General features: G+C 42.4%; 1 protein-coding gene across 6 annotated transcripts in view; it reads left to right on the top strand.

The window, feature by feature from the left end:
- The window catches only part of ADGRF2 (adhesion G protein-coupled receptor F2), a 38272-nt gene continuing 25039 nt past the window's right edge, over nucleotides 595–13827 (top strand). Inside the window, exons 1-2 of one of the 6 annotated variants that reach the window (XM_005696384.3) lie at nucleotides 595–807; nucleotides 10371–10472. In XM_005696384.3, coding sequence (XP_005696441.2) covers nucleotides 10395–10472 — 78 coding nt within the window. In that variant the 5' untranslated portion in view covers nucleotides 595–807; nucleotides 10371–10394. Of the gene's footprint in view, nucleotides 808–8471; nucleotides 8523–9169; nucleotides 10215–10370; nucleotides 10473–10772; nucleotides 10945–12070; nucleotides 12167–13827 lie in introns of those variants that run through there. The other 5 variants (XM_005696385.3, XM_005696383.3, XM_005696386.3 and 2 more) reach the window with 5 other exon arrangements.

Here is a 13827-nt window from a genome sequence, read left to right as displayed (position 1 = left end):
AGAGCCTTGGTCCTTGTATCTATCAGTAGAGGCTAAGTTATGCTGAAGTAACAAATAGCCCACAAATTTTAGCAACTAGAAATAATTGTCAACTTTTACTCATGCCCATCACAGGTCAGCAGGCCCCATACTTGTTACTCAGGATGGAGTGGCTACCATTTTAAATTGCTGGTCCCCATGGCAGAACAACTTGTATGACCCCATCCAACTACAAGGAGGTTGGGAATGGCAGTGCCACCTTGTACCTGAACTAGGGACATCCAGAGACAATTAGTGAACCATACAACCATAATCTTTGTGACCAGAAAGCCAACCCAAGACAGAGTTCCAAGCACAGACATTTGTGTTTCCTGTATCCCATTTTCAGGCTTAGGCAGATGCATGAGGATGTTAGTAGCTGTGGCCTAATACTACAAATCTTGTGCCATCTCTATAGTCCCGGATCATTTGCCAGAAAGAGAAGCCTTGGCCTTTTGTGAGAGTCTGTGTGTGTTCACCTAGTGTGTGACTCATCCATTTTCCTCCACGCTGCCCCTCCCACAGCAAGGGCTACTCCCAAGCAGGACTTGCCTGTCGGGCTGCAGGGCATATGGGGCTGGCTGCCTGTCAGGCAGAGCCCAGCCTGACTGTGTCAGCCAGGGGAGCCACAATTCAGGGCTAAATTGACTGCTCAGAGATATAGGAGCCCAGCTTGCTGGTTTGCTGTGAGATATGGCAAAGGGAAGTCTTTGACACCTGCGTCTCCAGCTGCCGGGAGTAGGTCGAATTTGCCAGTGACAAATTCGCCCGTGTCGTTGGCTAGCCACAGTGAGTAGCCCCATGACTTCTCAGTCCAAGACCTTCCTTTGGAGAATTTCAGAGATGAGCAACCTATGAGGCTGTGTAGTGTGGACTTTCATTATTAATGTATACAGGGAGTTAGTCTTAAAAAGGAATTTGGTAACCTAGGGGCACTTGGCATAATTCAATAAGAGCACTAATCTGGTAGGAAAATATTTTTGTTTTAATGTATTACTCTCCACTTCTCTGATCCCATGCAAATAGAGTCCAGGAAACTAGAAACTTGAAAGAAAGTTTTCTTTGATGACTTGACAGTGATTAAGTACAGATACAGAAGCTAATTAACTTTTTTAAAATCATGATTTTCCCCCATCACACTTTGTAATGTTTTGTCTATAATTTTGGCTTATTATCAAGTCATCACCAGCCTTAAAGTCTCCTTGAATACAGAGAAATCCTTTTACACCCTTACACACAAAAATCCTGCACTTCTAATGACTAACCTATGGCATTAAGAATTCCTGATCCTAAACACTGTTTTCCTGAGATCAGACTTTCTCAGAAGGAATACAAAGTTTGGGTAGAATTCTCTTGCCTTATGTTCTTTGCATGGCGGGTCGAGGAGAGGTGGTAGACACCCAAACATCTCCATGTCCATTGATTTTCATGTTCCTCCTTAAAATATTGTTGAACTTGGTGCTTAATTTGATTCTTTCCTTTTTCTGAAGGATTCTTTGTATTTGTTGAGTGTGAATTTTGAACGTTTAGTTCTGCTTAAAAACTTTTTCCCTTTGAATTTTGACAAAATGAGTTTTCCCCTCTAAAGTAAACTTGCCGATAAAGAATGAAGCTTGACTAGACCTCACGTTATTTGAGTTTATTAAATTTTCTCCCAGAAAGTTCATTCATATTTTTACAGTTTGGAAAAATCTGCTTATTTGTAGCTTACAGGAATGATTTCAGGTACATTTCTGGGCAAATGTTTAACTTTAAAAACTGTAAAACTGGGACTTCCCTGGTGATCCAGTGGTTAAAACTTTGCCTTCCAATGCAGGGGGTGAAGGTTATCCCTGGTCAGGGAACTAAGATTGCACAGGTCTGAGGCCAAAAAACCAAAACATAAATCAGAAGCAATATTGTAACAAATTCAATAAAGATAAAAAAAAAAAAACCTGCAAAACTTAAAAGACAGCAAAAACTATTTTCTGTCTTTAGAGATATCTTAAGGTCATACAGACCTAAACCCCTTTCCAACAGTATTTGCATGATATCGAGTTACAGCTTCATTGTCTTTTTGCAAAATAAATGATATTTTGTAAACAGAAACCAAGGCTGTCATTCGAATATGAGGTGATCAGGGGACAGCTCCAAGCTTGGTGACCGCCTGATCTTTCTAAAATTGGACGTGGGTGCAGAGGCACAGGGGTTGGGAATAGAAGTGGTTGGCCCAGGTCCAGCCAATAATGGGATGCAGTATCCATAGACAATCATATTTTTAAATATGTCTGAAAAGAATAATAGAACTAACTTAGATTCAGTCTCCTTTTATTATCAGGTTTTGGTGATTCTAAACCACATCAATGATATGATATAATACTTGTCACCTCGGGGACACACCATTCCCCTCCCTCTCCTCCTCCTCCCCACACCTCCCCTTTCAGATGGAGCCTGGTATGTGAAAAGTTTGACTTGATTCACCAACTGGCTACTTTAGTGGTTGCTGCTTCCACAAAACCATAGCCTGTGGTCTAATTATCTTTAATCCCACTCTCTTGGGAATACACAGCTTCTGGTTTTTAAAAGGTCTTTCTCTGATGGCTCCAATGGTATAGGATCTGCCTGCCATGCAGGAGACCCTTGTTCAATTCTTGGGTTGGTAAGAAAAAAGTACATTCCTCTTAATGTAATCTTGATCTTTCAAGTCAATAAACCCGCTGTTGTTGTTGCTAATTTAGGGATGAGGTTATAGAATTTTATTGCCTCTGAATATTATTCCTGACTCTTTTGATAGCAATAAACAAACTCCTACATCATGCTACTTTAAGCCCTGAAGGTGATTTTATGATGATGATACTAAGGTGGCTCATAGAACCCCAGGTATGAAATACAGGATCTTGAGTGTCGCCAGGATGCCATTTTTAATCTTTATCTTTCTTGGTGTATCTACTTCATTTTGTGCTCTTTTTGTTTTATAGTTAGGGGTGTTCTCCATCCCATCACACTAACATCAGCTGGGGAGTTAAAAAAAACCCACACACCCCTAAATGTTAATAATTAGTGCAATCTAAGTGAAGGATATGTAGGTTTTCACTGTACTATTCTTTCAACTTTTCAGTACTAATGAAATTATTCAAAATAAAAAGTTTTGGGGAAAATATTAGTGTTTGAGCCTTACTGTCAGAAATTCTGATTCAGTGGTTCTGGGGTAGGATCCAGATGCTGGCAATTAAAATAAATAAATAAAGCTTCTCTGGGAATCCTAATGTGTAAAGTTGAAAATTACTGGCGTAGGCTGCTGTCTCTTTCAGCTTCTGTAGAAGAGAGTGAGTGTTTTGAAAACAACGACACAATTTGAAAAATAGCTAAAATAGGAAATAATGGCTTTGGCTTATCAACAGATATTCTCAGGTGCATCAGTTGAGGACTCAATTTGCATTTCTGTTGGAGGAATACATTGGACACCTATTATTATTATTACATTATTAATCATTTTGCCTAGATAAACCCTCACCCCACCCACACTTTTCTAGAAACTGCCTACGTCTTCCGTGTTTACTGCACATGGAGCTGAAAGATGGGCCTGGCCACAGCTGATTGGATTAGGGAAAGGCAGCTGACCCAAGCTGGGCAGACCAGTCCCCACCCCAGGAATCTTCAGGAAGGAAAGATTAAGACGATTCACCACTCAAAGATCTTCATTACAGAAGTTTGAGAAGATACATTCCAGCAAGACCTAAGTGAACATAGAGAAAAGGCACAGAGAACAAGAAAGAATGTGTCAGCTAAGGGACCACAGGAGGAGCAGTGTCTCTTTTCTGGAACTCAGAGCTGAACAGGACGGACATATCGTTTCAGGTTTAGGAGTTAGGTGATGCTTGTTTCCATATTGGGTGTTTTTTTTTTTTTTTTTAAACTCCTCACTAATTAAAAAAATAGTTTTATATATCTTTAATTTAATTTTTGGCTGTGCTGGGTCTTCATTGCTGCGAGGGCTACTCTGTTGCAGTGCTCAGGCTTCTCAGTGCTGGTGGTTTCTCTTGTTGAGGGGCGCCAGCTCCAGGGCGAGAGGACGTCAGTAACTGCAGCTCATGGGCTCAGAGGTTGCAGCTCCCCCGGCTCTAGAGCACAGGCTCAATGGCTGTGGCGCACAGGCTGAGCTTCTCTGCAGCATGCGGAATCTTCCCAGGTCAGGGAGCAAGCTCGTGTCTCCTGCATTGGCAGGCGGACTCTTTCCCACTGAACCACCAGGGAAGCCCCTCCATATATATATATATATATATTTTGAGTTTCTGAAGATCTATTTGGAAACATTCTCCTCTTTCTATTTATATTAGAAAATATTCATGATTTCCATATGTGTGAGCTGTGAACAACTATTTTCATATATACACAGTAGAAATAAGAGAATACCAAATGTCAAATAAGATGGAGCTAAAGTTCACAAAGAAGATAACTCATGAGACTGTTGCACCCTATTGACTGACGTTCCCATTACTATTATAAAATTATATATGTATATAGACAAAACACTGTTGCCTCATACTAATATATTATCAAAGCTCTTCATAAACATTTTTAATATTTGTGCAATATTCCCTTATATAGATTTATCAGAATTTACTATGCACTGTATTATAATTTTTTACGTGTGCAGTCGCTCAGTCGTGTCTGACTCTTTGTGACCCCGTGGATGTAGCCTGCTGGGCTCCTTTGTCCATGTAACTTTCCAGGGAAGAATACTGGAGTGGGTTGCTACTTCTTACTCCAGGGGATCTCCCCAACCCAGGGATGGGACCCCGGTCTCTCTCGTCTCCTGCACTGGCAGCTGGATTCTTTACCATGAGCTCCACCTACTGTATATTATCCAAGCATGATCAGCAAACTTACATAATCATGCTTTTTTCTGTACTTCAAGTTACTTCTATATGATGGAGTCCCAGAAGTGCTTCAGTGCCACAATAGTTTGTGTTTACCTAGTTACTTAGACTTCCTTTCCAAATTTTGTGTATGTTTATGATCTCTTGAATTTATCTCAGCTGCCTCTGTCAGAGTAAATTCCCTCTTTGGTTTTGTGGTGACTCATGAGGCCGGCGGTTCTTGGGGTACACTTTTACCAAGTGCCTGCATAGACGCCATCAACCCATGTTCGTGCCTGTTTGCTGTTTACCTTTCAGTGTGAGTCATTCATGACTCACCATGGCCTGAAATCTGCATGCATAAAGAGAAAAACATGCAATTCAAAAGGAGGTTCATGAAGCTTGCCAAGGCTCAGAGGAACCAATGAAATTGATGGAAAGTTTAAAAAACTGGGCATCTGGAGAAAACAGAGGACTGACTTACATAAACATATCAGAGGAGGTAGTTCTGCGGGTATGGTTGGGATCATAGAGTATCCTAGTGCCCAAGAATTTGGCCCATTGACCAGGGTTAGTGCCTTTACTTCATACTATTGGAGAGGTTCAGTCACTCAGTTGTGTCTGACTCTTTTCGACCCCATGGACTGCAGGGCATCCCTATCCATCACCAACTCCTGGAACTTGCTCAAACTCACGTCCATTGAGTTGGAGATGCCATCCAACCATCTCATCCTCTGTCGTCCCCGTTTCCTCCTGCCTTCAATCTTTCCCAGGATCAGGGTCTTTTCCAGTGAGTCAGTTCTTTGTATCAGGTGGCCAAAGTTGGAGAGGTTGCCTCTGGGAAATTCCTGTTAGAATGTACACTTACCTGGGATGATTAAATCACAAGCCATTAATATTCACTTTCGCATTATTGGTAGTCAGCCTATCTGACTGAAGGTAGTTCCTTCTTGGCAGTCAGAAGAATTCCAAATGGCTAAGATTCGAGAAAGCAGGTTATTGGTGTGGCAAAGTTTGCTTCAGAGTAAGGAAGGAGCTTTGTCCAAGGACAGAGATTTTAGACTGGAGTCAAAATGAGATCCTGAACATCTGGGCACAGCATGGAGATGACTCAGGATGAAGACTGAAGGAGTTCTGAGGGCAATTCTACTTAGTTTGTATATTTCTAAAAGATTATTTAAACCTAGATCTCTCTATCTATCATCTGTCTCTGAAATCACTGTTTCTGTCTGTCTCTCTATATCTATGTGTATAATTTTTTTTTTACTGAGAGATAGAGATAGTGATCAGTTCTTTTACATCTCCAATGAGGACAGGGACAGATCGCTGTAGTTTAAAAAGCCCTTAATCAGGAGTCAAATGAATCTGGTTCTTCCAATAACTTGATGTATGACCTTGGAAAAGCCGCCTGCTATCTCGACAATTTCCTCTTTGATAAAAAAGGGGAAATGGTAACTTTTTTGTTTACCGCATAAAATTTTATGAGGTCAAGGTGAAAGTTATGTGTGAAATGTTCTGAAGGAATTAACTCCATACAAAGATCAGCTCTTTCTTATACCAGAAACGATACTGAAAAAAAAATTGCAGATCTGGGTTTAAATCTTAGCTATGCCACTTAGTCGGAGAAGGCAATGGCGACCCACTCCAGTATTCTCGCCTGGAAAATCCCAGGGGCAGAGGAGCCTAGTGGGCTGCCGTCTATGGGGTCGCACAGAGTCGGACACGACTGAAGCGACTTAGCAGCAGCAGCAGCAGCATGCCACTTAGTAACTATGAGGTTAGCCAGGGTCAACTTTTAGCCCCTTAATTAAAAAAAAAAAAATTGTGGCAATCACTCAGTTACTTAGAACTAACCAAAGGCATTACAAGAGTGAATGTAAATATAGTGTCAGACATATAGTAATAGACAGTATCTATTTTACCAATCTCTTGCCTTTCATAGTGTCTACATTTAGGTAGGAGGAGGGGATTGGTCATCCGCTAGGGGTGAGAGTACGATGTCTACAGGATAGACGCTATGGAATCTTCCACCCCTGAGATCATCTGAAATGTGTTCCCACAGTCTGTCTGGGAACTTACATAGTGTTTTGTGGAGCTCACTAGAAGCCTCAGCAATTCACCTCGAAACCTAATTATGCAAGTAGGAGCCGCAGACTCAGCTGACCAGGCTGGTGACTGAAATACTCCTGGGTGTCTGATCTAAATATGTCTGGAGTTTTCTTGACTCTTGTTTGTGTTTGCCATGATTGCTATTCCAATACTTTCTTTTTTTGCTAGTCAAGATTTAAGGGTTAAAGTTGTAGAGTTTTTCCCCCTCAAATCATTCTATAGAACTGCTCTGGTCTCTATCACTTGTGTGTGTGCTGCTGCTGCTAAGTCACTTCATTCGTGTCCGACTCTGTGCGACCCCATAGACGGGAGCCCACTAGGCTCCTCTGTCTCTGGGATTTTCCAGGCACGAATACTGGAGTGGGTTGCCATTTCCTTCTCCAGTGCATGAAAGTGAAAAGCCAGAGTGAAGTCGCTCAGTTGTGCCCGACTCTTAGTGACCCCATGGACTGCAGCCTAGCAGGCTCCTCTATCCATGGGATTTTCCAGGCAAGAGTACTGGAGTGGGGGTGCCATTGCCTTCTCCTGTTTGTGTGAATGTGTTTAAATTAAATAGATGTTTGTTTCCGATGGAGCCATATGCAAAACACATGCCAGGGTGTGTTTTGCAGCACGTGTGCTTTCTTTCTGCCTGTTTAGTCTTTGTCACTCAACCTATGGCTTTGGGGATGGAGGAATTTGACATAAAGATAGGAAGAAATATTTCAGAATTGAATTGCTAACAAATTTAGGAATTGCTTTGCGGAATCTGAAACTTGGGGACACTTCCTTTCATGTCTACTTGCCTTGCTTTGACTTCAAGAGTCCGGAGATCTTCAGGGAGCAAACCCCAGCCAAGTTGCCACCCAGTGGGTGGTGCTTCAAGGGTGCCATTAGACTGCGACTTCCCGAGATCTTGAAGGGACCCGGAAAGTAGTCATTCTTGCTGTCATTGTTTAATTTCTATTTAGGACACCATTGTTTAATTTCTGTTAGGGCATTGCTTGGAGATGGGAAGCTCATCTTATGTTTGTTGAGAAAAGACATAAATGAAATTGTAAGCACTTTTGTCATATTTAGAAAGTGGCCAGCAGAGGATGAGAAAACATTCTACGCTGAAACGTTATCTCTGTAGATCTAGCTATTGTAATCATTCACGTTGCTGAGTTTTTTGTTTTATTTTTTTATTTTGGATAAAGGAAAGGGGAGCCATTTCTTAATAAAAAGCATTCCGGCATGCTTTTGTATTTGGCATGTTTCACTGTGTGAAATTTCAGAGCTGAGGTGATTGCTTCATGAAATTTTTTTTGGTGAGAATCTCAAGAAGTGACTTTTCTCATGTTGTACATTCTGGAGAGATAAACCTTTTCTGAAATAAATGTCTTTAATAATCTTTTTTTGGCTTGAGCTGCATGGAATAAACACTTGTTTAAATTAATTAATTAGTTTAGCGGAGCCAGACCTTAGTTGCAGCACTCAGGACCTTCAGCTGCGGCAGGTGGGATCTAGTTCCCCAACCAGGGATCAAAACTGGGCCTCCTGCATCGCGAGTGTGAGCCTTAGCCACTGGAGCACCAGGTAAGTCCCTGGAATCGACATTTTTAAACATCTGTTTGAGAGGAAAGCATTCCTCTCCAGCTGTTCCTGACTTTCAGAAAGGTGTGGAGCAAACCTGGGAAGGCAGGTCTGGACCATCAGAAAGCTTGACTCTTTGAAAATAGGGAAGAAGGAGGCCGGGTGGGGGGAGCGGGTAGTCAAAGATCGGATTCCTGTTACCGTTTTGCCACTATACTTTTACTTCTAAGTTTTCTGCCTGCACAGAACTAGAGGAAGAGCTCATGACTTTGGCTAACTGTCAACAAATCTGGAAGAAAAAGGATTTTCCTTAAGTCCAGATTAAAATATATCACTTTTAGTAACTCAGACAGGGAAAGACAGATAATAGTATGATATCACTAATATGTGGAATCTAAAAAAAAACTGATACAAATGAACTTGTTTACAAAACAATAGACTCACAGACTTGGAGAACAAATATAGGAGGAAGCAGGAGCGGGGGTGCCTGGGGGAAGGGATATTTAGGGAGTTTGGATTGACATGTACACACTGTTGAATTTAAGATGGATAACCAACAAGGACCTACTGGATAGCACAGGGAACTACTATGTAACAATTTAAATAGGAAAAGAATTTGAAAAAAGAATATATATATACATATGTGTGTGTGTGTTTAACTGACTCATTTTGCTGCACATCTGAAACTAACACAATATTGTAAACCAACTACAGTTCAATTAAAAGAATTCTTTTTAATTAAAGGAGAATAAAATACTACAAGACCTTCGGAAAACTGTTAATGATAGTCTGAAACAGGCACTGCAAAATATTTTAAATAATCATTAGATTTCAGTGAACTTCAGCTAGACAATTATTTCAATGCAGCAAACATGATTTTAAAATGTAATTTGCCTAGTCTTTAAAATAATGGCATTGTTTTTTATAGAATTATGCATGGTTGAGATAAAGACTATTTCTTTTTCACCAAAAAAATGATCAAATAGTTAGTATTAACCATTGCAAAAGCTCCTGGCCTTTGTTGATGACATCCAAGTCTTCTCCTTCCATCTAAAAGCAAAGAAACAGTCAACACCTCTCAAAGAATATCTTACTCAGGGATGAAAAATATTGAAGTTATTAGAATTTATATCTATAAAGCATGGACTCTGATGCAAATTATCAGTTCTTCCAGTCTCCCTTCTCTCCCTCCCACCTTTACTCTTTCTTACGGAATTTTCTATGTCCCCATCATGCATCCAGCACGGTTCCAGATGCTAAGAAATCATTTTAGTTTTGACATCAGTTTTGGCAGAAATAACAATACCAGGGCATGTCTAAGATCAGTTTTGAAGAAGCTGCTACCTACCTATGAAAATACAGCTCCAGAGTTAGGTGGAAGTGAGGGACCATAGGTCAAGCCTGGTGCTTACTCTCCTTTAAAAGCTATTTCTAATCTGAGCTTGCATGTGGAAATGCCAGCTCACCTTCTACCCTAGCCACCCACAGGTTTCTCAGCCCTGCCTAACCCAGAGAGTGTACCATCCTTCCTGCTCCCCAAATATGGGCTGGTATGTCACACCCCAGTAGGCAGATGCCTTTGGAGGGATTCCCATGCTAGGTGTTACATGCAAGACAACAGCAGAACTTGAAGGTTATCACAGCGATTGCCTGCACCTCCCAGGGCCAGCTGGTGTGCACACCTGCGGCATCCTGGTAAGGTCTAGGGAGACCAGGGGCCCCCACCTCTGGAGCAGGGGGACCCAAGCAGACAGCACTAAGGACAGAACCCAGTCTCAGACTGACTGGTTCTGCATGGAACATCGAAATCTTCCAATTGGAGACATTTTGCCTTTTTGTTTGTTCTAATAGCCAGAAAGGCAACTGCCGAAGACGATGACTCAGATGCTTTTGCTCTTGCTGTACGGCTTCGTGTTTCTTTTGGCCACAGAGTCCTGCAGGACGTTATGCCAGGTGAGAAGAGGGAGGTGGGAGGATGAACCGGTGGGGAGACCAAATGGAAACTAGAACCCATGAGTTAGCCAGCCCATTTGAGCTGAAGGGTATGTAGAAGAAGGGGTGAAAGTGAAAGCCGCTCAGTTGTCTCTGACTCTTTGCGACCCCAGGGATTGAACCCAGGTCTCCCACATTGCCGGCGGATTCTTTACCCGCTGAGCCACAAGGGAAGCCCAAGGACACTGGAGTGGGTAGCCTATCTCTTCTCCAGGGGATCTTCCCGACCCAGGAATCGAACTGGGGTCTCCTGCATTGCAGGCGGATTCTTTACCAGTTGAGCCATGAGGGAAGCCTGAAGATGGGGTAGAATACTCCAACCAGAAGAAACTGCAACTGCAGGCCACCAAAACCCATTTTAGCCAATAGCTGCCAGTTATTTTCCCGTCTGCTTTTTCCATAATTTCCTGAGATGCAAAGGGCTTTGAATGAGGTAAGGGTAATCCACTCTTCTTCCCTATCCTTTGATGGTGAATCTTTCAGCGGCTGGTAAACAGGGTACTGCCTCTTCCTTAAAGGCACCTGAGAATGTGGAGGCTGGGAGGAATGTGACCTTGACTGTGTGTGTGTTAGTTAAGTCGTGTCCGACTCTTTGCGACCCCATGGTAGCTTGCTAAGCTCTTCTGTCCATGGAGTTCTCCAGGCAAGAATACTGGAGTGGGTTGTCATTTCCTTCTCCAGGGGATTTTCTTGACCCAGGGATTGAACTCGGGTCTCCTGCGTTGCAGGCAGATTCTTTACCATCTGAACTATAGGGAAGTCTCCAAGCTTGACTGGGAGATGGCTAATGACATTGAGTGAGCTGGACTTAGGAATGGTCCTGGCACCGTGAAACACTGTCCCACCCAAAATGGCATCTCCTTCGAGAAGCCTGATGGTGAACACCACCAATAGGCAGGAAGGAGCAGTGAGCACCTTGGTCAGGTGGCAGCCTGGATGGGAGGGGGTTTGGGGGAGAATGGACACATGTGTATGTATGGCTGAGCCCCTTTGCTATTTACCTGAAACTATGGCAACATGGTTAATCAGTTATAATCCAATATAAACTAAAAAGTTAAATAAAGAATTCTTTCTAGAAGTTTCCAAACAATATTCACCCTGAGTAACGTGCCCCTGGATGGGAAATTTCTCCATGACTCCCCTCCCTCTAATACTGAGTTACAGGCCAGTTTCTGGCAAAGATTAGAGACCCCCTCATAAAGGCCTTTTCTAGGAGGCACGCAACTCCACTGCTCTGTACTATTTCCTCTTCATGTCCTCATCCATACTCTTTCACAAGACAGAACTTGGAGGCTGAGCATGGGAGGCTGGCTTTGTTTTCTTGATTATCAGGGACTCACCTTACCAGAGATGTTCCATCCTTTTCTTCTCAATTTACAAGTTGCTGGGGGCTGAGCTTTTTGGGGGGCACTGTCTGTCTTCCAACCTCTCTCAGGCAATTCTGAGGGTTTAGCGGGTGATGGGTTTACAAGTGTCTTGTTCACAGTATTAGTCTGAGGATTGTTGTTATGTGTGCGCGTGTTAGTCGCTCAGTTGTGTCTGACTCTTTGCGACCCCGTGGACTGTAGCGTGCCAAGCTGCTCTGTCCGTGGATTGTTACTAGCTGAAGCTTAAGCGGCCCAGATCGGATACCACCCCAGAAATGAAGAGATCAGGTGGGTTTGTGTACGTGGACTTTGGCAGATTAACTGGAAGTGAATCAGTTCCTTCACTTAAGAAGACAGTTTCCAGAATATTTGTAAATAGCATACTACTGCCTTCTGCTCTCCTATCTGACTAGCAGGATGTGACCTCACTGGAGTCTGTTTAATGGGCCAAGTGTTATCCAGAATTGTTCATTTTGAAGTGCTTTATTATGGTGCATTGGAGATCATGATCCACTCAAGATGGGCTAAGGGCATCTTGAAATGCTTGCACTTCCATGCATCTATTTATTTATTTATTTGGTTGGCACCGAGTGATGTGTGAGATCTCGGTTCCCTGACCAGAGGTCAAACCTGTGTCCCCCATATTGGAAGCATGGAGTCTTCACCGCTGGACCCTCAGGGCAGTCCCTCCAGTAATAAATTAATAACAATATTTTAATAAATAAACTGCCAAAATTTCCTTCCTACATTTTTTGGCTGCATACTTACATGTCAATAATTTTGCAGTTTTTTTCTATAACAAAAATAGAAAGATGATTCAGTTTACCTCTAAAATTGATGATCAGATTTTTTTTCGTTCTTATGGCTAGTCAAAAAAAAACCAACCTTTCAGCTTCTCAATTCATTGTTAATAATATCATGTAAACATGTAAGAAAGACTGTTTTCAAATTTGCTGCTGCTGCTGCTGCTGCTAAGTCACTTCAGTCGTGTCCGACTCTGTGTGACCCCATAGACAGCAGCCTACCAGGCTCCCCCGTCCCTGGGATTCTCCAGGCAAGAACACTGGAGTGGGTTGCCATTTCCTTTTCCAATGCATGAAAGTGAAAAGGGAAAGTGAAGTCACTCAGTCATGTCCGACCCTCAGTGACTCCATGGACTGCAGCCTTCCACGCTTCTCTGTCCATGGGATTTTCCAGGCAAGAGTACTGGAGTGGGGTGCCATTGCCTTGGGGAAATCAAATTTTTTTCATATGTTAGTTGCAAGATATCTTGAACACTTAGGATTTTCTTGTTCTATGACTAATTGTAAATACTCTGAGAATGAATGCCTCTTATATGTTGATGTCCTCTTTGTAATGCAAGCATGACTGCAAAATTCATAAATATATGCTATTGAATCCAAACTAAACATATACCCAACTCAACTTCTACCCAAAATGGCTATATCCTTCGAGTGCTCTCCAAAATAAGGGAGAATGTAAAGGAGGGGGAGTTGGGAAAAAAAAAAAAAAAAGAACTGAACAGATGATGGCTAAACTATTATGCTTCTGAAAATTTAATGAAACATATGATAATGATGGAGCTTCCGTGGTGCCTCAGTGGTAAATAATCTGCCTGCCATTGAAGGAGACGTGGGTTTGATCCCTGGGTTAGGAAGATCCCCTGGAGAAGGAAATGGCAACCCACTCCAATATGCTTGCCTGGGGAATCCCATGGCCAGAGGAGCCTGGCGGGCTACAGTCCATGGAGTTGTGAAGAGTTGGACATGAATTAGCAGCTAAACAACCACAATGATCACGTGAACATGTTGCTGGACTCTTTCAGCACATAGAAGGGGCCCATGCAAGCAAGGGGTTCTGCAGCTTAACCTTCATTAATTTCCAGTAAGTCCACATCTGCCCAGGGTGTATTTCCTAGATAGAAAGCAGATCATTCTTCCTGGAGTGGA

This window comes from Capra hircus, chromosome 23 (genome assembly GCF_001704415.2).
Source record: "Capra hircus breed San Clemente chromosome 23, ASM170441v1, whole genome shotgun sequence".
Taxonomy (NCBI): domain Eukaryota; kingdom Metazoa; phylum Chordata; class Mammalia; order Artiodactyla; family Bovidae; genus Capra; species Capra hircus.
This window is presented reverse-complemented; position numbering and strand designations above follow the sequence as displayed.